At 59.6% G+C, this 24017-nt stretch overlaps 2 protein-coding genes across 5 annotated transcripts; one reads left to right on the top strand and one right to left on the bottom strand.

The window, feature by feature from the left end:
• Positions 1 to 448: 448 nt before the first annotated feature.
• On the bottom strand, positions 449 to 22886 carry LOC118926918 (chloride channel protein ClC-Ka). 4 transcript variants are annotated; one of them, XM_036914349.2, is made up of 20 exons: positions 22804 to 22886; positions 11444 to 11550; positions 10670 to 10798; positions 10057 to 10185; positions 9331 to 9470; positions 8926 to 9003; positions 8759 to 8837; positions 8105 to 8230; positions 7705 to 7789; positions 7492 to 7593; positions 6754 to 6838; positions 6308 to 6481; positions 5773 to 5842; positions 5498 to 5608; positions 4945 to 5173; positions 4097 to 4230; positions 2303 to 2391; positions 2064 to 2147; positions 1247 to 1333; positions 449 to 899 (listed from the first exon to the last, which is right to left on the bottom strand). In XM_036914349.2, the coding sequence occupies exons 2-20, from the start codon at positions 11541 to 11543 to the stop codon at positions 852 to 854; spliced, it is 2079 nt and encodes a 692-aa protein (XP_036770244.2). In that variant the 5' UTR covers positions 11544 to 11550; positions 22804 to 22886; the 3' UTR covers positions 449 to 851. The 4 variants fall into 4 exon arrangements, with proteins under 4 accessions (XP_036770244.2, XP_036770243.2, XP_036770245.2 ...); XM_036914348.2 differs by lacking the exon at positions 22804 to 22886 and adding an exon at positions 12115 to 12185; XM_036914350.2 differs by lacking the exon at positions 22804 to 22886 and adding an exon at positions 12115 to 12185 and having other exon boundaries at positions 4945 to 5158.
• HSPB7 (heat shock protein family B (small) member 7) lies at positions 16176 to 20092 on the top strand. Its single transcript, XM_036914358.2, has 3 exons — positions 16176 to 16482; positions 17021 to 17154; positions 18362 to 20092. Exons 1-3 carry the CDS (start codon positions 16194 to 16196, stop codon positions 18539 to 18541), a joined length of 603 nt encoding a protein of 200 aa, XP_036770253.1. The 5' UTR covers positions 16176 to 16193; the 3' UTR covers positions 18542 to 20092.
• Positions 22887 to 24017: the final 1131 nt, after the last annotated feature.

Below are 24017 nucleotides of genomic sequence, written 5' to 3'. Positions count from 1 at the left end.
TGGGGAAGGTGTGCTCTTGGGCCTGGGGGAGGCTCTAGATGGACTTAGAGAAGAGATCGTCCCCCTCACCACACACACAGCAGGTCGGCATGCAGCCACCCAGCCAGGAGTCCCCGTGGACGATGCCCAAGGCTCTTCGGGCTTCCCGAGGAGCCATACCCGGGAACCAAGCTTTATCAGCCCTGGCTCAGCCGAGGAGGAGGCTAAGGTTGGGGTGAAGGTGCCTGGGCCACAGGGCCCTGCTTATCCATGAGGGCATACATTATAAGACCTGGTGGGGGACACATTACCCCCTGTGTCTCCCTGCCAGGAAGGGGGGAATGAGGAAAAGTGGGAGACCAGAGATCCAGGCCTGCAATGCCCATGTGACCGTATAACTCAAGACTTCACTCAGGGCTCCACAGGTACAGAGCTAAGGTACCAAGTCAATGCCCTTGAACCTGAGATGTGAGATGGATTGCAGCTCTGGCAAACAGCTTTATTTTTCTCAAGAGCCTCTGGTTGGGAGCCACACAACTCCCAGAGGCATCTGTGCCTGCCCTTGGTGACAGCATACGCCAATCCCTTCTTCTGTGAATTCGGTGAACCTTCACTGAGCACCACTGTTATCTCCTGTCGCACACTGAGCTCTGTCCGGGGTGGGGTCCTTCCCCCAAGGCATGTAGCACCCGGGGTGGGACACGGTGAGTATGGGGCCCTCTTCGGTGCTGGGTCAGAGCTGCCTGCTCTGCCGAGGAGTGCGTGGGGCTGGAGGGGAGGGGTGTATTGTGATGGGGGGAGAGAGGCAAAGTCTCTGCCAGCCTTCTTTACCACGGCAGCTGAGGTGGCCTGTTGCATCTTGCCAGGCTGGCTCACTTTGGGGCTGGTGGGTTTGTAAGGTTGGAAATTACTTTCTTCAGCTAGAACAGAGAAAGGGTTTTTTTTGGAGGGAGGATGAGAGGAGATTGAGAGTCGGGGCTTCAGTTTGACTGTTGTTAAGTGTTGAGTCTGGGGTGAATGCTAGAGTCGGTGCCTCCCCATGGCACAGATGGGATCCTTGGCCCAGAGAATGGCAGGGCTGGCCACTGGCCGGCGCACAAACAGAAGCAGCTGGGCCAGAGACTGGCCATCTGGGCCGGGAAGTGGGGCTCATCAGAATCCAATGAGAACCCTCCAAATTTGGATGGGAGGATATTGGTGCCCCCACCCCACCCCACCCAACCCCTAGGCTGCTCGAGCCTGCTCCCCTACTTCGCCCCACCCTCACCTCCACCCAGGACACAGAGCCCACAGCTCTGCCCTGAGATGTCACGAAGAGGGACTGGAGTTTCAGCAGCTCGAAGACGTTGTGTGCCTGGAGGATGGGTTGTTAGGAAATGCTGGGGGACAGGTGGCTCCCACCCCGCCTCTCTGGCTTCAATTTCAACCTATCCTGGGGACTTTGAGCAGAGGCAGAGGCCCCGGCCAGGGCTCTGTCCCAGTGGTGCCCACGCCCCTGTCTCTGAGCCTGGGGGAATGGGGCCCGGCAGGAGGGTGGTGTGCGACCAACACGGCCTGCAATGTCTGATATGACCACCAGGGGTCCCCAGAGTCCACACAAGGAACAAGAGGAAAGGACCAGTTACCAGCACGGGCCACTGTCTCATACAGCGACACGGCTTAGGGACCACCGCCAGGCCCCCACCTGCTTCTGCCTCTCTACAACCCTATGTGCCAAGCGCTGTGCTTTCAGGAGGCAGGGGATCAACATTCAGAGTGATTAAGTAATTTCCCAAAATCACATAGGGAGGATATGGTAAACCCGAAACTGAAACCTGTATGTGCCTCAGTGCAAAGCCATACTTTTAACCACTGTCTCTCTCCATGCAGAGGCTTCCAAACTCTCCCAAGCGCTCCCCCTTCCCTAGTCTCTGCATCATCCTAACAACCCTGGGGATGAGGAAATGCTCTCTGTCATTCTGCAGATGAGGGAGGAACAGAAAGCCACAAAGCATGTCAGAGAAGCTGGAGCCTGCGTTCTCCTGGGCCCTTCTCCTCCACCCCACTGTCCTTGTCTGACCACATGCCTAAATCCTTCCCGTTACCTGGTGCAGGGATGTCTCTGGGGACAGCTGCAGGGTCACTGGCTCCATGGGGCAGCCCCCAGCCAAGATGTCCCGGAGACACCGCTGGGGGTGGGGGAAGGGTTATGGGGGTCTGGGCCAGCCTCCCCCTTCCCCAGGCTGCCCCTCTCAAACCACCTCTCCCACACAGGTTCAGCTGACCCCGTCCTCACAACCCTGCTGACCCTGTCCCCCTCCCAACACCCCACACGAGTATTTACCTGGTGTCCTGGAGCCCAGGAAGGTGGCTCAGCCTGGAGCGCCTGCACCAGGTGTGCTCTTTGCACAGTGCCCACGAATATCTGAGATTCTGAAGTGCAGAGGGAGAAGGGAGAGCCGCATTATAAAGAAGGAACTCATGTTTACTGGGCACTTACTACATGCCAAGAGCCATGCTGGGTGCTCTCGTTGCTCAGGAACCTCCAGCGGCCTATAAATCAGGAGCTGTTATCAGCCTTTTTACTGAAGAGGAAACTGAGGCCCAGAAGCACAGAGAAGTCAGTTGTCTTGCCCCAGCTTCTGACTTGGAGTGTGGTGATTGAGGACAGCTGGGTAAGGCTGCCAGAGGGCGGGGAGGTAACCTAACAGCCCTGAGATTCCCCAAGTGGAAGGGCCTCTAGGCAGGAGCAGGTTTGGGACACCTGCCTGAAGACGTCTGTGCGTCAGGGCTGGGGTTTTTTTTCCTCATCTCTGACAGGAAGTGTCACACCTGGCTCAGCCCAGTGAACATGTGAACCCGGAAGAACTACCATTTCTGAGGTCCTACTATGTGCTGGGGGCTTGGCAAGCCTCATTCTGGGGCAGCACTGGAGTTTGCAGGTATTCAACTTTGAGGGGACAGCCTGGTATATTTGCTTTTTATCCAGTAAAATAAACACTTTATAACTAGATCTAAAATGCTCCCCATTCAAAAAAAAAGCAATTAAAACTATTTCTGGGGTGAGCAGTAGGGTCCCTCAGCCTGTGCCTGCACTGGTTAGGAGCCGGGCTTCCTGCAGCTCTAAGGGCAGGAGTGGACTTTTCTCGGAGGTCAATGTGTCCCAGCAGGTGAGGCCCTCTCCGAGGGGTCATCCATATGCAAATATTTTCAAATGGGATATTTGGCATGTTCTATGGGATAATGTCAAAGGTGTCCCAGTTTGGGTGGGGAGTAGGGCCTGGCATTTGTGAGAACCTCTGACAACTCCATACTGCACTGGTCCCTAGTTGCCAGTTGAGGAAACTGCAGTTCATAGGGCTGAAGAGGTTTACCGTGGTTCCACTGCTCATAAATGATCATGCCTCTTCTGGTGGGTTCGGGGGTGGCCCATACTGCTGTGCACGTTGCCCAAAGGGCAAGCAGGGACCAAAATCCAGCTGCTATGCTTGCAAAGTGTGCACCTCGGCTCATTTGCACGAAGGTGACGTACAGGTTGACAGGGGCGCTGAGAGGACATGGCTATTCGACCTTATCTTTCCTGCTCACAGTGTACTTTCTTTCTCCAGTGGGAAATGACACTCCAGTGGGATCTTTCCTCAGGAGTCCCTCCCCTATGTGTCTTTTAACAGGGGCCTCCTTTTTTTTCTTCTTTAAAAAGATGTTTTTCTCACGGCAACAGGGATTAGGGAGCTGACCCAGCTGGGGGATGCTTGGAGGCAGGACTGAGGGAAGGAGCCTCTGGGAGACCCTGGCAGTGTGCCCATAATCCCACCCTCATTCTCCATGCACTCCAGGCCTAGTTTCTAGAATTCCAAGAGCTATTCAAGGAGTGTCTGGCAAGCCTCCTGTTGACTGTCATTTAAACATGTCAACCACCCCAAGGAAGGATGGTTATTATCTCCATTTTACTGATAAGGAAACAGGCTCAGAGATGCGAACTGACTTGCCCAAGGTCACACAGTTGCAGAGCCTAGATTCAGATTTGGGTGTCTGACAGGTCCAATGCCCTGCTTACCCTTTCCTGGACCTGACTCTCCAAGGTCCAAGAGGAAATGCCCCACCCCATTCATGCTCCCCCGCCCTTCCTGCTGGGCACCTGTGCTCTCCACCAGGGGGTACTCAGCCATGTCTGTGGAGGTCACGACCTTGACCACCTCCTCCAGTGGTGTGTCCTTGGCCAGCGTGGTGATGGTACAATCCATGAAGTGCTCCACAATCACCTGGTGAGAGCTGGAGGCACCAGGGTGTTCCCCTTAGGTCCTGGAGGGGAAGATATCTAGGCCCCAGGACGAGGCGGGGGTATTTAGGGGGAGCTTTGCTGGTTCTCAAGGGTGGGCAGGGACTGAGAGACTCCTGGAATGAGCAACTCTTAGAACCCCAAGGTGGGGAGGAACCTGGGGACCGGCTCACCTATGTACAGCCTGGCTCTGGATTTCCAGCCCCCTGGACTCCTATCTCCCCCCAGACTTCAGTCCGTTTTATTCAAAAGCCTTCCCTGGAGAATTTCATTTGAAGAAAAGTTTTATGGTAAAAAGAAAAACAGCTTTAAGTCTGAAAATTGCTGGAGTAACCATCCCCATTTTACATATGGATAAACTGAGGTCTGGAGCAAGGCAGTCATCGGCATGTTTGGAGCTGGGGCTTAGATCCGGGACTCTCAGAGCCTCTTGGTCCTGCTTATCTGGAAACGGGCTGCTCTGGTCCCATCTGGTCAAGTGAGGACCTCGAAGCCCATTTCCATTCTAGTTCTGCCCCTAGTTCCTAATGTCCCAGCGAGGAGAGCAGAGCAGGCAGGGGTGGGGACAAAAGGGTAGCTCTGTGTCAGCCCCTCCTGCACCACCTTGTCCAAGCTGAGCTGCAGTGGGCTATTCTGGGGAGCCTCCATCCCCAGCCCACCTGGACCCCATTACCCCTGTCAACCAGCCTGAGGCGGGCACCGCTCACCTGATGCTCCGGCCCCGGATCCATGGAAGGTACGGCAGCTTCTTGACAATGATGGTGCCATCATAAAAGGACGGCTGGCAGCTCTGAGCGATGGCATTGGCCGCCAGCACGGCCATGAGCACAGGCAGTGCGTGTACAATCTGGCCAGTCAGCTCAAAGGCCAGCAGCGCCGTGGAGATGGTGTGGGTAACAGCCCCGGAGAAGGCCGCCGCCCCTGCAGGGGGCAGAGCTGGGACAGGGTGGCTCAGGCCAGGAGGCAGCCTCATGCAAAGGGCACGGCCTGCCGCTGTGGCTATAGCCGTGCACTAGGATGGGACCTGCCTGGATGCCACATGCTGGCCCCTGTTGGAAATGCCCCCATGCCTGGGCTTTGTGAGGGGGAGAGGAATAAGGGAGAGGAGGGGGCCTTTGGACAAGATGGGCTCGGGGCGGGGTGGGGGCTTCTTGGAACGCTCCGTGACCTCCCCATGCCCCACAGAACCACTGGCTTATTCTCCAGGCCCAGCCCCGCCCCACGATGTCTGCCCACCCGGGGAGGACCCAGCCCCCTCACCTGCTAGGGCGTAGCCCCCAGGCATGATGGGGCTGGTGACGCCTCCGGCCACAATGCCCTCAGGGAAGGCAACAGAGACGGCCTCCCCTATGAGGCGGCCCGTGGCAGCTCCTGGCCACAGAGTTAGGGTGAGGAGGAGCAGCCAGGCAGCCTTGGCCCCCACAGCCCCCATCTCTCTACCCTCAGTACCATCCTGGGGGGCAGGGGGCAGGCCAGGAGCCATGGCCCCACACCAGTAACCCAAACCCCTCAGACCCTCGGGACCCCAGACTCACCAAAGATGAATATGGGCATGAAGTACCCAGCCGGCATGGGGATTGTGGTGGCCAGAATCAGCATCCAGAACTGTGGGTGGTGGGACCCCAGAGGGGCAGAGGTTAGAGACAGCTGGACAGGAGTGGGCAAGGGAGGGACTGGACAGTGGGCAGGGGAGTCACCAGAGAGAAAGAGGACGTCCAGGCACACACCCATCGCCAGGGTCTGGCATTAGGGAAGACTGACAGGGAAGGAACCACACCCTGGCAAAGTGCCTACTGTGTGCCTGGCACCATGCCACGGCCTTCCCTTCCTTCCCTCTCAACCTCTCCTTTGAGGAAGGCACAATAACGAAACGACCCCACTTCAAAGACAAGCAAACTGAGCCTTAGGGAGCTGAAGCGGCCTGCCCAGCACCACACAGTGGGCAGAAGTCAGCTCAGTGAGTCGGGCGGAAGGCCAGGCGCTGCGCTGCATGTGGTGGGGAGGCACAGCCCCATCCCACCAAGGCTGGCTGCAGCTCTCTGCACACCCTGGGGTGTCCCGGGCACCCACCTTCATAACCAGGAAGAAGGCAAGGGTCCCAAAGGCAGTGAGCTGTGGGTGGCACCATTCCAACCACAGGTTCTGGGGGTCGGGCTCCATGGGCCAGGGTGGGGATGAGTTCCGAGTCATCAGCGCCCACGAGTTATTGTCAAACAGTGAGTCCAGATGCTCCTTCATGGACAGCTGGGCAGGGGTAGGTCAGCACTCCGCGCGGGAGTCAGTCTGTCGCCACCCCTCACCTCCCGACCCGGCTTCAAGCCCTCCTGTGCCGCTTCCCGGCAGGGCGGGGGGCCTTGGGAGAGGCCCTGACCCTCCAGGGGCTACAGTGTCCTCATCTGTAAGATGGCTCACGGGCTTCCCCTTACAGGTGTCGCGAGCATTAGGCGAGATGATGGGCAGAAAGCAGGTAAAGCTTGGGCTTTCCCCTCCTGCCACCCCAGCCCAGCGCCCCTTACCCGAGAGGCCATGAAGCGGCCCACACCGGGCGGGTAGGTGATGGAGGCGAGAACCAAGGCGGCCAGCGCGGAATACAGAGGCTTGCTGTGGGGGTGAGGGTGGGGTGAGCTCCCGTGCGGCCCCCTCCCCCTCATGGAGGGGACAGGGCGGGGGCAGGCTCCACCCCCTGGGGACTGACACTGAGGCAGAAACCAGAGGAAGAGGGCTGGGAGCTGAGCTGCGCCAGACCCCATGGGGGGGAAGAAGCCTGTGGTTCCCCCAACACACTTGGGTAGTAAGGGGGCAGGGCTGACGGGAGAATCCGGCAGAGGCAGAATGGGGGCAAGGACAGAGCCCCCTGGCCGGGGTGGGGCCCAGTGCGTGGCCAGCCCCAGGCAGAGGAAGGCTGACTCAGAAGTGCCAAAGCCAGGAGGCAGACAAGGTTTGGGGAGGAGCGGGGCTCTTGGGGAGGCGCCTTGGGCAGGGGGTCTGAGGGGGGGCCGCGGCTAGTGAGGGAGATAGGACTCAGGAGGTGGGGATTAAATGGAGGGGCTGGTAGCCCAGGAAGTGGGGGAGCAGTGACTGTGGGGGACTGGAGAGGGGTGTATGAGGGGATGGGGGCTTAACACACCTAAGGAGGGTGTGGGCTAGGGAGGCTTGGGGGGACCAGCGGGAGGGTGGCAGTGCAGCCAGGAGGTGGGGCAGAGAGCTGTCAGGAAGCTGACAGTTTTGGGGAGACAGGAGCGCCCAGAGCCTACCTGGTGGCCAGCAGTTTGGAGATGACCGGATTGGTCTTGACAAAGCTGAGGAACGTTCGCTGGCAGAAGAGGTAAGCGCAGCTCAGGATGCCACAGATGGCCCTGCGGGGAGGGGAAGTGAGCCCAGAGCCCTTCCCCAGAAACAAGGGCAGCAGTTCAGGCCTGGGGGCGGCCCCCAGTTGGGCTCTCAAGGGGCCCAAGGCACCCACTCACCCCAGCACCACAAAAAAGAAGATCTCTGGCAGGTCGAAGGGGACGTCGACCCGAAAAGTGGTCTTGTAGAGGGAGGTGATGGTCTCTGCGGAAGAAAGGCAGTGGGGGTCGGGGACCCCAGGCAAACCAAGAGCCAGAGTTAACAGGCAGTGGTGGTGCCGGGTCCTGCCCCAGAATACCCTGTCCCGGCGTTCAAGGCCCTAGAAACCGGCCCTGCCTCCCTGCCCGGCTTTGTCCCCTTCTAACCTCAGGGCCCTTCCTTCATGCCCAGGGCGGGTCAGCCCCCTTCCATCCTCCTTCAAGGAGGTGGGGAAAGGAAAGGAAAGAAAGGGGCAGGGGAGAAAAGGCAGGAGGAAGGAGCGGAGGCCGGCAGGGGGGCCAGGCCACCCGGGGGGCTCACCCTGCTCGCTGTTGAAGACAGCCAGGAGGCGGAACATGAAGGCCCCACAGGTGGCAGCGAAGAAGCCCCGCCAGTAGTCCCAGACAGAGAAGTGGGAGGACATGACCTCGATGCTGAACAGGACGCCTGGCGGTGACGCTGGGCTTAGACTCCACCCGCCGCAGCGCCCTGGGCCCCGCGCCCTGGCCCTCCGGGCCTGCTCTCTGACCACCTGCAGACGGGGCCACCCCTTCTCTTGGATCCTGGGGAGAGGGAGGGAGGGCAGGGCAGGAGGCCCGCGGCCCAGGGCACACGCCTGTCCATGCCCTGCTCAGCCAGCTCAGTCCTCACAACGGTCATTCAAGGGGGACGATTGTGATCCCCATTTTACAGACAAGGAGATGAGGCTCAGAGAGCTGCACCCACTGGTCCAGGGTCACATGGAGGAGCTGGATTTCAAGCCCAAGTCTGTCTAACATTACCCTCAAGGGTCTTGAGGCGCACACGCCTGGGGGCCGTGGCCTCATGGACACAGTAAGAACCAAGGCCAGTCAGCCCCCATCCCCACTCCGGTGGTCACCGGGCGGAGGAGCGAGCCAGGCTGGCCCTGTCAGAGGACAGAGGGGGTGCGTGGCAGCCCCGGGGTGCAGGGAGGGGCGTGAGGGAGGGTCTCACCGCTAAAGGGGGCGGCAAAGACGGTGGCCACGCCCACCGCCGCCGCAGCCACCAGCATCTCATTTTGCTTGCTCTTGTTCTGGGGGGATGCAGAGTTCAGGCTGAGAGGCAGCTCCCACCGCCCCCTTCCTCGATCACCCAAAGGGGGCCCTCCCTGAACCCCTTACCTCGGACTCCCCAATTGCCTTGGTGCGCACGCGGCCCAGGTAGGCAGCGATCATCACAGACAGGTGCACGAAGGGGCCCTGTGTGGGGAGGAGTGGGCACAGGGCACGCGGCTCACACCCTGGGGGAAGCTGGAACCCTTCTCGTCGTTGGGGCCCAGGGCTGGGGGGCACAGGGAGCCTCCTCCAGACACAGCATGGCCCCCACCCACACCCTCCTTCTTGGTATCCAGAGCTCCTGTGCCACACTCTGGGGGCCTGGCTTGCCTCCTCCCCACAACGGAGCCCCCAAAGGCAGGCATTGGCTTGAGGCCCCACCGACCCAGCTTCAGTGAGGTGATGGGAAAAAGGCAGAGGGAGCAGGAGGGCGGTGGGATGGGGTGCTCTCATGCTTTGGGGTGACCGTACCACTTTGCCCAGGAAAATGGTACTGCCCGTGGCCAGGGTGCAGGTGAGGCCCACCACTTTGGCCCCAAAGTTCTTGATATCCAAGTAGTCCTCCAACACCACGCCTGACAAGATGGTCTTCAGCTCCGGGATTCCAGAACCTTGGCAGGAGATGGCCAGGGGACAAGGGGTGGGACAATCTGTAGATCAAACTCTTAACACCTTAGCCTGCCCAGTGTTCCATGTCTGGATCTGCCCAGGCCCTCCTAAACCCTGTGAGTTAGGATCGGTAAATTCATTTAGCAGATGCAGAGGCCGAGAGTCAGAGAGCGGACCTGAGCTGTCCGTGTTCTTGCAGCTGGGCCTTCCAGCTCTGGCTAGGATCTCAGGCCACCCCTCCAGGCCCCCTGGGCTCCACTGGCTTGGAGCTGGAGGCAGGGCTGAGCAGCCTGCGGGAGCTGTGAGCCCTTCCACTAGCCTCTCCTTGGAAAACCTGCCACCAGTATTCCCAGTCACCGCCCAGGGAGCCCTCAGAAAAGGAGCAGAACCAACAGTGACCTGCTAGCCTTCTCGCTGTGTGACTTCCATCAAGTGACATGACTCCTCTGAGCTTTGCTCTCTGGCTGGGCAGTAGGGTGACGGCTTTGTGCCTCCCCCCATCAGAAGCCCCGAGGGAAATGAGAAGGCTTCAACCAGTGGGCACTGCAGTGGGAGGCGCACAGCAAATGGCCTGGTGGCTGGGCTCACCTCCAGAGAAAGGCGTGATGCTCTGAGAGAAGCCGGAGGAGAAGGAGGCGAGCGCCATGGGATACACCGTCCAGGAGAGGTACCGGAGCAGGTGGCTGTCCCCAATCTCCCGGTACAGCCACTTGTGCGCTGGGGGTGGCCAGGAGGCAGGGAGCCATCGCAGTCTCTGCAGCCCTCAGGTGCCCACCTCTTGACCAGGACGTGGAGGCTCATGGAGGGGAGGCCCAGGTCCGTCCACCCGGTGAGCAGCGGTTCCACAAGAGGAGCTGCTCCCTAGCTGAGTGACCTCAGGCAAGGGACTCAACCTCCCCAAGCCTGTTTCCCCATCTGCCAAAGGGGCTGGTGGCGGCACCTCCCTCACAGGGCCATCATGAGAATGTCTGGTGCTTAGCAGGTACTCATGAGGGCATCTGAGCCAGTCTCCCAGAAAAGGTGTGTTAGACCCCTCCTGCCCCAGGGTCACACAGCAAGTCAAAAGCAAAGCCAGGACCAGACCCAGGCCCCCTCCCCACCCAGAGCCCTCCCCCGCCGCCGCTGCACCTGGCGGCCCAGCTGGCATCCAGAGAGCGTGCTCGGAAGCCCTGTGTCCAGAGCAGGTGTGTGTGCCAGTTACCTCGGACCACACGCCCGACAGCGAAGCTCATGGTGTAGCTGATCAGGGCCATGAGCACCCCAAGGGCCGCCAGGAAGTACCAGTCCTCACCCACGCGGAACAGCTTCTGCTTCAGCCACTCCAGGCCACCTGGGGCAGGGGCCCAGGGTCACAGCCCAGGGCTGCATGCGGGCGTGGACAGCCTCTGCCCTAGAGGCCTGCTCAGGCTCAGAGCAGCCAGGGCAGGGGCGGGGTGGGTCTGGGGTCACAGCAGGACTGGTGGCAAGTGGAGGTGGAAGCAGAGTGGGTGCCAGGCCTATGGGCCTTGCCAGGGGCCTCTGCCCTCTTCCCTCCCACCCCTGCCCCTCGCTGGGGGTCTTACGGGAGAATGACCAAGGGGCCAGGGGCTGGGAGGCAGTGCTGGGAACAACAGCTTCTCCAGCATCTCTGCAGGGTCCATAAGCTTAGGGAAGAGGAGCATCTAACAAGACTCCTGTGCCGCCCCTGGGCCTGGTGTAGGCCAGGGAGCCCCCGCTGGGCCCCGAGCAAGGCCCCCGACAAAGTGATCCGGTCTTGGGGCTGCATTCCCCAAACGCAGAGGGCACCTAGCACCTCCGACCCTCAGACGGATGGACAGGCAGAGAGACCCCTTCCTCCCTGCCCTGCGGGAGATTCCGGACAAATAACAGCAGGAGGGCAGCTCTTGGGCTTCAAGGTGGGCAGGCGAGGTGGGGACTGGGTAGGGGAAGTCCCCAGGGGTCTTGCCCAGGGAGAGGAAGGGGGCGCAGTTCTCACCGCGGATGCCTCGGCGGATGCGGGGACACGGGCCCCACAGCTCCTGAAGAGTCACGGGGTTTCCTGGGGAGCCCTCGCGCAGCCCTACCAGCTCCTCCATAGGGGCCCTGATGGCATGGAGAGCCAGACGGCCCCTTGGTGAGCTGCTGCAGTGACCGCACCCCGCACTTGGCCCTTCCAGCCCTGCCACCTCCCTAATAAGAAGGAAGGGGTGTCTTCCTGCGCATGTGTGTACGAAGTTGTTGGGAGGGGCCACGGGCCTGGTGTGCCTTCGTCACTGAAAGGATGTCACCCAGGGTACATGTGTGTGGGTCAGGGGTCCTGGCTGTGCTGTGTCCTGCAGCAGATTGGTCAAGGCAGGACCCCCTAACCCTCAGTGTGCCCTGCTCCCCTCCCCCACCCTGGGGATGCCGCTCCCACCCTCCCTGGATGCTTGGCTGCTTCTTGTGCTCAGAGCAGCCTCCTTGTCCAGCACAGTCTCTCTCACTGCAGAGTCCACACACACTGCTCTAAGTCCCCATGTCCATTCCTGAACCCCCTCCCCTCTGCTCAGGCACAGAAGCAAGAAAACCCCAGGCCCAGAGTCAAGTGCTGGCTCCCGCCCCCCAGCCGCCTGCCCGAGCAGATTCCGTCCAAGTCCAGGCCCAGCTCCGCACCCAGTGGCTCCTCACCTCTGTCTGTCTGCCCCGCAGTGGCCCCAGCCAGCCCTCCTCTAACAGAGGCTCCTTTGGCTGCAGCTCAGGTACACCTGGACAGGTGTGTGCTCCACCAATCAACATCCTGGCCTCTCTCCCCCCACCCCCACCCTGCTGGGGTTTACTGTGGCCATTAGGAATGTCCTTGAGAAACCAACCGAAACTGCCCAGGCCAGCTGAGCCTTGCAGGCCAGAGCAGCCAAGAGGGACCCTGAGCAGGGGCTCCCTAATCCACCAGAGCCACACGGAGCCCCCGCGCAGCCACACGGCGGGCTCTGTGCGCAGGCTAGGGAACACAGGGCCTGGGGAAGGGGGCTCCCGCACACAGCTGGACAGCAAGGGTCCTCGTTGGGGACCCTTAGCCTGACCCTCAGGCCAGGGCCCTGGATGCTCAGGCCTGGAGCAGGGCTGGAAAAGCAGAGATGGGAGAGGGGAAAGAGCCAGCAGAGCAGGAGGAAGGAGTCGGGCAAAGGCAAGGGGCACTACCATCCCTGCAGACTTGCTATGTGCCAGGCGTGGTGCTCAGCCCTCCCCCAAATCAGCAACTGCCCACAGAAACCCAGTGAGGTGGGCAGTATTATCCTGTTTTAAAGAAGTGGAGTCTCAGAGAGGTGAGGCTTCTTATCCAAGGTCACAGAGGTCAAGGGGCAGATCTGAGATTTCCAAAGCCTTTACAACCTTGCACTGTCCTGCCCTGGCTGACAAGCTGAAGCAGGGGCAGTGAATTACGGCAGCCGGGGGCCTCCAATGCCTGGAAGTAACTTGGACTTGAGCCTTATGTCCAACCCTTCCAGGCTCAGAAAACTGCCTCTCAAATCTCAGCACTTCTGCAGAAATGCCACAGGCTTCATCTGACAGAAGGTAGGAGTGATGGCGTTGCGGGGGGTGCACAGCAAGTGGACAAGCACAGGTTATGTACCAGCAACATGCCAGGCCCTTTATGTCTGCAACTCAGTTCATCCTCCCAGCATCCTTGTGAGTCAGGGGCAGCATTACCATTTGACAGATGATAAATGGAGGACCAGAAAGGTCCAGTCACTCATTTAAAGTCACACAGCAGAGGCTGAACCCCGACTAGATTGTCTGGCTTTTCCACTGCCCGGAGCTCCTCCAGCATCTAGGGTTTAATGAGTCAGGGCAAAAAGTTTGGGCACAAAGCAGAGGATTTGAGTCTGATGCCACTTTTGGAAGATTTGGGCAAGAGATCTGGGACAACTGCCCTCCCCCTCCCCCTAGACAAAGCTCCCTTCTGGAAATCATGATGGCCTTTCAATGACTTGTTAAAATCCTGGGACCTTGAGCTCCCTCTGTCCTTAGACACCCAGCCAAGTCAGTCCCCAACAGGAGCACATGTTTTGTGCTGTGGGAGGTGGGGGAGTGACCAGTGGGAGGGTGTGGAGGTTGCTGCTCCATACAGACCTGGAGTCGGTGTTGCCTTGGCCACCCACAACCTGCTGACCGTGTACAGCAGCGGGATGACTGGCCGCCCTGTTGACATCCCAAACCCTGGTCTCTGGCTTCAGGCAACTGCCGGCTACAATCCTACAGCTGGCATTGGCCAGCCAGCCAGCACCCTATGTCCACACCCTCACCCCCTGGTCCTGGGAGCACCAGGAAACTGGAAAGAGGGCAACAAAGGGATGCGGTATCCAGAGCCAGTCCCTCCCAAAGCCATTTCCCCCACATGCCAGGCCCCAACTTCCCCATCACCCCCATCAAGCGCTGGCAGCAGTGGAGGGTAGGAGCAGGCTTGATACCAGAGCAGCTCAACCACCAGAGTCCCCCAGAGCCTAGAACAGTGCCTAGCACATAGTAGGTGCTCAATAAAAAAAATACCTGCTGAGTGATGAGTGGTCTCTGAACACTGGCCTGTGGGCTGGCTGTGTGGGGAGCCAATGAGAACAGATCTCTGGTCCCTCCCCAAGACCGCAAATCACAATCTTGGGGTGCAGGGGGAAGATGCTGTCTTTGTTAAAGTTTCCCTGGGTGATGGGATGTCCCGGCAGGTTTGGGATTCAAGGCATTGATCATTTCTGAAGCTCCTTCTATCCCTGTGATCTGAAGGGAGAAGCATGCACAGAGACAGGGGGATGGCCTCGATGACCTTTTGAGGACCTTCCTGGCCAATGAAGCCAGTGGATCCAGTAAGTGTGTGGGTGACGCCTCGGGGATGGGGAGGAGAGGAGGAGGAAGGGTGGGCAGGGGTTGGTAACGGGATCTGACATCCAGGAGCAGTGACTCAGGCCCTCAGCACCATGACAGCGTGTCTGCATTTAGCCACTGGCTCCTGTTTCCCTGGCGGGCCACAGGCTTCTGGGCCCCCCACCCCCACCCCCACCCTCTTTCCATCTCGTTTCATGCTGGTAACTTCCTGGCAGCCTATTGGAACCCCTCGGACAAGGCCAGAGCCGGTGACATGAGCCAGGCTGCAATCTCCACTGAAATGATAGACCCCACTCGCTCCACCCATCGCCCCGGCCCCCAGCTGTGCCCCGTGCCCTACACTGCCCCTACTGCCATGCAACACCAGCACCAGTAATTACCCCTGTAGGTGGAGCCCCCTGCCCAAGGCTGATGTTCTGTGGCGGCCAGAAGACAAGAAAAACCGTGCACACCTCAGGAGTCTAATGGTGAGAGAGGTAAACCCCTGCCTCAGTGGAGCTGCCGGTCTGATAGGGGAGCAAGGCCACAGCAGAGAAGTCACAGACACAGGAAGACCAAGTCACACCACCCTGCAGGGGGGTTCCAGGCCGGACCCTCGGTGTGGCTGCAGCAGTCAGAGAGACTTCCACTGGGGAGAGGAAAACTGAGCTGCTCTAGGGAGGAAGGGCAGGATTCACAGAGAACAGAAGCCCCGCACTGCGACTGGGCGGCAGTGGAGGGCCCACCCGCCTCTCGGAATGCTCCTGACATCAGCCCTGGCTCTGCTGAGCCGTGGGAGGGCAGAGGGGGGCTTCTCAGGGTCTTCTGGGCTAGCCTATCTCCATCCTTGTATGTTCTTCCTCCTGGCCTCCCGAAGCACTTTGTGTCAGACACACCTGGGTCCTTCCTTGTGTGCAAGCCCCGCCCTGTGGACTCCATTGCCCTGTCTATAAAATGGGACTAACACCTCCTTCCCAAGCTGTGTGGGGATCAAATGGGGCCATGCCACAGAGCTCACATCAGGAGGCTTGCATCTCCTCTGAGCTGGAGGTCAGGCAGACAGTTCCTGGGAACATAATCTTCTAGATCTTTAAGGACAGTTATCAAATGATCCGCCCTCCTCCCCTGAGGCCGGGCCCAACTCCCATCCCTGCCGGCTTTCTCGTCTCCAGCCCCTAAATGTTCTGAGAGTGGGGGGAGGGTAAACATGGAATCTGGGTCCCTGTGGGAGCTGGCAGGGGGACAGTTGCACATTCTACACACACACCCCCACCCCGCCTGGGGCTGTCTCAGTCCTTTCTAAGAGATAGCGGTGAACATTACCTTCCCGGAGGGAAGAAGTCCTCACCTCTCACAGGGGTCCAACTGGTGGAGGGCCTCCAGCCACGCCTGACTTCCTGAACTTGCATGTCCCACCTTCCCCAGAACCAGGAGCTTGGCACCCTCTGCGCTGATCACCCAACACCCAGATCTCTCTTACCAAGGGCTGAATCTTCGGGGGAGAGGGGCAGAAAATACAGGAAACCCTGTCCTCAACGAGCTTGCAGTCTAATGGGGGAAGCACAGCCCTTCGAGAGCCCCAGGCTGATGGGGGAGACAGACAGAGGCACAGAAATACCACACACACAAGATCCTGGGGGTGGGCACGGGGGTCTGAGTGGCAAGAGGGCAGAATTGCCCCCATCCCGCTGCTTCGGAGGCCCTGGGCTGGAGTTATCGGCCTGGAATGCCAGCCTGTGAGCTCAGCCTCTCGGGCCTGCATGTGCCGGACTGTCAGCAGCGCCGTCTCACTGGAGAAGATTTCCAGCCCCCTCTGGGCCATGGAGAGGCCTAAATTTAGCTGGTAGACAAGGGGCTGGCCCTGAGCCCAGGGACAGTCGGGCCTTATAAAGCGCCGGCAGTCGGGGCCCAGCATGCTCCCCCAGAGCCTGCCGCCCCACATCCTCTCCTGCCCACCCTGCCTGCCTGGCCAGGGCCCGGCCGCCTGCCCGTGGATGAGCCACAGGACCTCCTCCACCTTCAGAGCGGAGAGAAGCTTCCATTCCTCCTCCTCCTCCTCCTCCTCCTCCTCAGCCTCCTCAGCCTCCTCGGCCTCCAGAGCCCTCCCAGCCCAGGACCCACCCATGGACAAGGCCTTGAGCATGTTTTCTGAGGATTTTGGCAGCTTCATGCGGCCCCACTCCGAGCCCCTGAACTTCCCAGGCAAGTTCTTGGGACCCTGGGGGTCAGAGAGACACGCCGGTAGGGGACACCTGTCACAGGGCACCTCCAGACGTGGCTGTGGCTGCTGAGCTCCAGAAACAGGTGCCACACAGCTCAGCCACATGTAGCTACCAGGACAGATGCGGCCACAGAACAAGCAGGCCTCCAAGAAGCAGTTGTGTCCCCAGGGGGCCAGCTGTCACACCAATGGCCACACACGGCCTGTGGCCAGGTCTCACTGGAGCCCTGGAGGGCTGGATGGGGTGGAGGGGTGGGGGGATCCCCTGGCCTCCAGGCCTGGGGTGGGTTGCTGCATCACATACACACACACACCCCCGTTCTGTGTTGGGTGAGGCCCCATTCCTACCATGGAAAAGGTGAGCCCCAAGAGGCAAGGAGGGGTGGGCAGGGGGTTAGGAGCTACTGCGGGGGTCGGGGGAGGCCCGGGAGCTGCCCCTCTTCCCAAAAGAAGGAGCCAGGAACCTGGATCTGGACGCAAGCCTGCCCTGTGCTCAGCTCATGGCCACCCTCCCCACAGCCCGTCCTGGGGGGCCAGGCAACATCAAGACCCTCGGAAACACCTACGAGTTTGCAGTGGATGTGAGTGACTTCTCACCTGAAGACATCATTGTCACCACCTCCAACAACCACATCGAGGTGCGGGCTGAGAAGGTGAGCCTGACCCACCTGGCTCAGACCCCAGGCTCCACACCTGCACCCTCTGCTTGGTGGCCCCACTCCTATACCCCTGCCTGAGTCCCAGACCACGGCCAGTGCCCCTGAAGATCCCAGGGCGAACTGGACGCCTTGCACCTGTGGCTTGTGGGCTGTAGGACCCCTGTTACTGCAGCTCTCTGCTCCAAAGCTCCCAGAGCGTTTCTTTAGGAGGCAGGGTCAGCAAAGGGAGCCGCAAGGAAATGAGGGATGGGTGGAGGGGTGCAGGCAGGGGGCACCTGAGGAAGCGAAGTGGGAAGAGGGAGATAGTGGCTGAGTGAGGGCCTTCTGGTAGGCATATGAGTAGGTGGGGGGCTCACCTGGACAGCTGGGGGTGTTCCCCCACATAGTACCCTTCAAGTCCTCTTCCCTCCCAGATTCAGAGACACAGCCCCCATCCTAGGACCCCTGAATTGGACTCAAGGCTGAGCAGAGGCCCTGAAGTTCAGGGTCACACACTCTCCAAACCCCACACTCCCTCCACCCACGGTCTCAGGGTCACTGGGTCACTAAGGTCTCTGAGTGCCAGCTCCCTGGTGGTCTACACCCAGAGGAGGGTATGGTCCAGCCTGAACAGGGACGCTGCCCCCAGCGGGCCACAGCTGTAGCTGCCCGTCAGAGAGGGTCTGCGCGAGGCTTCTTCCGGATCCCCCATAGCCCAGCTTCCTCTCCTGAGCACAGGAGGCTGGAAGCCTGGGAGCCCCTGCCAGGGCACCCGGGCCAGTGGGCAGCAAGTGCCAGCCCTGCCACCCTGCCAGTGACTCAGCTGCCCCAGGCTCCTCTGGACACTATGTGCTGGCCGAGCCATGGGGGAGGGGCCGCAGCCCTGGTGGTGAATAGCCAGTGTGTCTGGGTCTCTAAGAGGGCAGAGCTCTACTCTGTGCCATCTTCTTCTGTGGCTCAGAAGCCCCAGATTCTGCCACCAAGCCTCCTCCCTCCCCGAGCTCCCCCAGCCAAGCCCCTCGGAACCACGGGCGGTCCTCCTCTGTGCCTGTCCTGTGCAGCGCGCAGCCGCCACCACCCTGACCAGCCCTTCTGCCCCTGAGAGCAGAACCTCTTGGCATGTGGGGGCCTGGCTGGGTTAGACTCGGGGGAAGGGGCTGTGGCTTGACCCAAGCAGGACAGGGGTGGGGGCGGCCTGCCCTGACCCATCACCCTTCCCCAGCTGGCAGCTGACGGCACAGTCATGAACACCTTCGCTCACAAGTGCCAGCTGCCGGAGGACGTGGACCCCACATCAGTGACCTCAGCCCTGAGGGAGGACGGCAGCCTCACCATCCGGGCGCGGCGCCACCCACACACAGAGCACGTCCAGCAGACCTTCCGGACAGAGATAAAAATCTGAGGGCCTCCTCCTCCCCATGCCCTCCCCTGACTATCGTCCTCCCCCACTGGCCTGCCAGAGAAGCCATCCTAACCCCCTCATGACAGCCTCCATCTCAGCCCGAGTCCCAGGCCCTCACATCTCCCAGACCCCAGGTGGGCCATCCCCCGTAACAAGCCTCCTGCTCTGCCCAGCACAGGCCAGGGACTCCCTTGCCTCACCTCTGGATCCCAGATTCCAGATGTGGCCTCTTGCACTTAATCCAGAATAAAGGCACTGGGATGAAGGAAGGGAGACCCCAGCGAACCCACTTTGGGGAAGGGGGATTGAGACAGGCAAGATCTCTGGGCAAATAATCTGTAGGACAAACAGACAGACAACTCCTTTGATCTATGGAGTCTCGGCAGGGCAGGGGACCAGGGACCTGCGACCACCTTGGCCAAGGGGAGCAGGAGAAGCAGAGAGAGATCACAAGCAGCAGTGCCTATGATGTGAGTTGAACTGTCCAGGGGCACAGCCATGGTGGTACACCTCCCCTCTGCACCCTCTAAGCCCCAAACTAGCTGCCAGGCCGCCTGCCCACCTGGTGCCCCCAGCCAGCCAGCTGTGCTAGGGCAGGGCTACGTTACATCTGCATATAGACGGGGTTTTTCCAATACAGCTGGTTCGTGACTAACTGTGTGAGGCTCCAGCGGTCTGTTACCCTCTGGTGCCCCTAGGCAAGGCAAGGCCCAAGGCTGGGGCTGGTTCTTCTCGCCCCCGCCCAGAAGCTTGGCCTCCTGGGGTTACCTCCCCTGCAGACAGGTCACCCAACAGAGGCAGAAGAGAGAGCACGGACCTCAAGGTTGGACACCAGCTTCTTGCCAATCTGCTCAGTGGTCAGTCACCTCCCTGGTCCTTCCCCCTCTTTACTCTATGAATCTGTAGACTTGGTGTAGGTACACACCACGCACAGACACACACATGCACACGCACACACACGCGTGCCCATCTACAGTTATCCTTCAAATACTAAGCATTACCAGTGGTTGAGGCCAAATTCAGAACATTCTAAACTCAGCTTTACAATCTCTATTGTTTACCAATGGAGAAACTGAGTGTCAGAGCAGTTGAATGCCCTGCTTACTCTCTGAAGGTTGGATTTGAACCTGGGATGTTGGAAGCTGCTGTGAAACGGCCACCCACCCCTCTGCGCACTGGGAGTGGGTCCCCCTCTTCTACCCCTCTTCATCTATGCCCTTGCCCCACCCCCACCTCACTCCTGCTGGAGAATGCCTGAGCACAGGGACCTCCAGTCAGCCTGCATTCTGAGGGGCCCATGTGCCCCCAGGACCCCTGGCTCAGTCTCCCATATGTGGAAGTAGGGAGAGGGGTAGGGGTGGTTCACAGTTGGCTGGGGCCCTAGCGGAGGTGGCAAGGCCGGCCTCTGCCCTCTCAACCTCCTGGGTCAGGGTTCTGTAGGGTGGCTTCTCACGCTGCCACTCTGGGGCCTTTAGGAGACTCCTGACGGGGAGGCGCGGGGGAGGGGCCTGGCGTTGTTCCGCGCACGCAATAAACAGCGGAATCACAGCCTTCTGGAGATCACCTGCCTGGGGCTCTCAAACTTGGGATAGGGCTGGAGGCAGTGCAGGTGGGAAACCCCAGGACACACAGACCTGCCTTCCTTCCTTGAAATCTGGGAGCAGGGGTGGGAGCTAAAGTAAAGCTCAAGACCTCCCAGAAATGTCAAGGTCAGAAGAGCCAGAGGCCTCCTTTGGCCCCCACCCTCCACTCCTAGACCCCCACCTGGGCAGGAATCCCAGAATTATTTCCCTGAAAAAGCTTGCAGCACCTACCCTACCAACTGCCAGTCTCTGCATGCCCGACACTGCCCCAGGCATGGAGACGCCAAACGTGGGCCGGTTGTACTGAGACACCTGCCCTCTCAAAGCCTATCTTGTACCAGAGAGGCTGAGTGACTGCCCCAGGATCACACAGCCGCAGGGGCAGAGCCAGGCTGGAAGCTGGCTGGAGTGCTGGCTGGTTCAGGGAGCCTGGGTGCTCTCTGGAGGGACCCCCACGCCCCATACCCCACCAGGAGCTACTGCTACTGAAATTGGAGATCCCGGCGCACCTCAGTGCAGCTCTAGCCGCAGGCGGGAGGAGGGGAAGGGAGAGGGCGCGGTATTTCCAGCCCCGGTGACTCACTCGTTCCACTGGCTATTTGCAGCCCGAAACTCATCAGCTTGGGGCTGGGGGGCGGAGCCAGACCAGCTCTCCCCCTCCCCAGACCCCCACCTGAGGTCAGGCTCACCTTGGCATCCCGGCCTCAGCGAGGCCCCTCCCTGGGCATAAGGCCGGGGTGGGGTGAAGCTGGGTTATGAGCAGCCTGGCTGGAAAGGGGACAATTCCCCTGGTGGCCAGTGGGGCCGAATACTCCGCACCCCCAGGCCCCCGCGGCTTCCTCCCAGACAGCGGTTTGAGGGCTACGCAGGGCACAGAGCTGCCGTCGGGGGCTGGGCTGTCAGAGTCAGAGGGAGCCCTCCCACCAAGGTGACCCCGCGGAAGAGGAGGACACGGAGGTGGGGCACAGACCCTCTTTCATCTGCTCCACCCTGCCAGACGCCAAGTGCTGTCTCCTAGTTTGGGGGGGGCACCCCCACCCTTTCTGGGCTAAATATAGGCCTGGGTACAGGCTTGCACCCCGCCCCCAGCCTGTGAGGAATAATTATAGCAGCTCCATTCACTGAGTGCTTAGTGTGTGCCAAGCACAAGGCTCATCTCCACGACAATCCCGCGGGGTAGGTACCAAGGACAAGGAGGCTCAGAGAGGCCAAGCAGCTGACCCAAGGTCACCCAGCTTGGAAATATCTTGATAGGGATTTGAATCCTCTTCTGTGGCTCTAGAAGGCCCTCTCTTGGGTCAGCCCAGATCGGCCGCTGGACCACTAGAGGGCGCGGGCTGCTCTCCTGCCTGCCGCAGGCACCCTGTACAGGGAAGGGGAACCCCTTCATCTCATAGCTTTTGGAAGGCACCTGGGCAGCAGGCAGGCAAGGGAAGTTGAAAGATGCAGCCTATGAGGCTAGAGACCTGTGAGAAGGTCTAGGTCGCGGGGTGTCAGAGACCCTGTGGAGTGTGGAGGACCTAAGAGTTTCCCTCACTCCCAGGCCACAGGCCTCCTCCTCCTCCAGAAAGTCCTCCAGAGCTACCAGCTCAGTCACAAGTCCAGAGAACCCTAGGCCCAAACCTTCTCTTCAAAGGAGACGCAAAATGCAGATGAAAGGAGCCCACAGCCTGAGGCCCCACCTCCTTGCCTGGCCAGCCCCTTGCCCTCAGGGAGTCACTCCAAACTCCTCGTGGTATGGGGGAGAGACCTGGGCCCAGAGAGGGGTAGAGCTTTGCCCAGGGTCACACTGAAGCCAGTGGCAGAGATGGGATGGAGACCTGGGCCTCCAGAGCCTCAGGCCAGGGCTTCTCTACCAGACCAACTTCACCATCCCCATGGCCACCCTTCCCTGGCCTATAGAGGCAACTCCCAGCTCCTCCATGGTACCTCCCAGGCCCACCCTCTCCCCATCTGCTCCTCAGTTCTGCAGTGGCTGCAGATGCCTTATATTCCACCATCCTGGCATGGGAAAGGAACTAAGTTAAGTGTTTGTAGGACTTTTTAAAGAGCTAACAAGCCACAGTAAAGAGTGGAGGGTCAGTCACAGACTACCTGGGTTCAAATCTTGGCTCTGAGCTGTGTTATCTTGAGCAAATAACTCAACTTCTCTGTGCTTCAGTTGCCCCATCAGTAAGTGGTGCTATTAGGATCTACCTGCTAGGGTTGTTGTGTAATGCACGTAAAGGGCTTGACACACGGTAGCTGATAGTAGCACATGTATGCCATGCATAGAAATTGCCCAGGAGGGCTCAGCTACATCACTGCATTTAGATTTGGATTATGACATCCCCAGCTTCACCCGTACTGTCCCTGGCTCTGTCAAGACTGTGTCTTGGGCTGCAAGGGCAAAGGAGCTGCCCCAGTACCTGGGTCTTCTCTCCAGGAACAGCCAGTAAGAGCAAAATAAAGTTTCCCTGCCCTCTTAGAAGATCCTGTCTGGGGCCTGGGTGTGAAGGTCAGGGAGAGAAGCCCGTGGAAGCCTTCGTTTTCTCACCCATAAACAAAAATCAGGTACCGCCCTCCCAGGGCTGCTATGAGGAACCAAAGAGATGGTGTTTTAGTATAAACTCAATAAATACTAAGCTCTTGTTAAGATTGTAGTTGTTTCTGAAGAAGGAAAACCAAGGTTGCACCCACCTGGCTCTGACCGCAAATAGGAGAGGGTCCTGCGGGGCATGGCACTTTGCGTCTGCAGGACCAGTATCCAGGGCAGGAGCCTCTGGCGACTGAGGGGGCTGCGGGCGTGGAGCGTTGTTTACAGTCAGCACAGCTGGGCCACCCTGTTCCTGACCTGGGGCTCACTGTGAGCAGCCGGCCAGGCCAGTCCTAAGCTCAGAGGTGAGGCCCTGTGGAGCCTAGACCCAGGGACAAGCTCCCATGGGGGTCTGGAGGCTGCTAGACTGGGTGGGAGCCCTCTGGGGTGCCTCCCTGAGGGGAGCAAAGCCAGGCCACTGGCCCCAGGGAGCCAGAGAGGAGAGGGCAGGATTGCAAATCTGCCTCTTTCTCCCTTCTTCCCTTCCTTGCTTCCCACACAGTTCTTGAGCACCTGCTGGTACTAGGCACTTCAGGCATGGGGCGCAATCCTGTGTGAGCGTGGCTGCCAACCTAGAGACACATTCCCTATTCACACTTCCATTCAACTAGTTCAATAAAATCTTTCATCAATTGATTCATTCACTCCCTCTCAGATTTTCGGTAAGTCCCTACAGCCTATAGTACATAAAGCTCTGAGGAGAAACCACCGCTGTTTCAACCCTGGCTTTGCCATCACCAGCTGTATGATGGGCCAGTTGCTCAGTTTCTTCATCTGTAAAATGGGGTGACACCCCTTGGGACTGTGGTGAACAGTAACTAAGCTGCCCTCCTCCACCTGTATGCCCCATGTCTGTGAGGGCCCCCCTCACGTGACAGTCCCCAAATGCTCTCTGCACACGGCCAAGCCCTCGGCTGGGTCATTCACCCATTTGGCAGATGCGACAAGAGCACCTGAGGCGTGCATGACCCAGGCTCATGACACTGTGGCTACAGGTGTGCAGTCGCACTGCCAGGGTTTGGATTTGGGCTCTGCCTCTTTCTAGTTGATGACCTTGGGCATATTATTTCATCTCTCTGTGCCTCAGTTTCCTCACCTGTAAAATGGCAATAAAAATCGTATCCATCTCACAGGTCTGGTGCGCGAGGAACTGAGGTGGCGTGTGTGCATATAAAAATATACGTAATCATTATTCCGGTGAACAGGGCTGGTTAGAATGAAAGTGTGGCTTCTGAAAACAAGGAGACCACTGGGTCGTTGGCCCCCCTGGCTCTGGCGCCAGGCCCAGCGGGTTCCTATCCTCCCCACCCAGCCTGGG

Source organism: Manis pentadactyla, chromosome 4, assembly GCF_030020395.1.
Source record: "Manis pentadactyla isolate mManPen7 chromosome 4, mManPen7.hap1, whole genome shotgun sequence".
NCBI classification, from domain to species: domain Eukaryota; kingdom Metazoa; phylum Chordata; class Mammalia; order Pholidota; family Manidae; genus Manis; species Manis pentadactyla.
The sequence above is the reverse complement of the archived record's forward strand: the minus strand, read 5'-3'. Positions and strand labels throughout refer to the sequence as shown.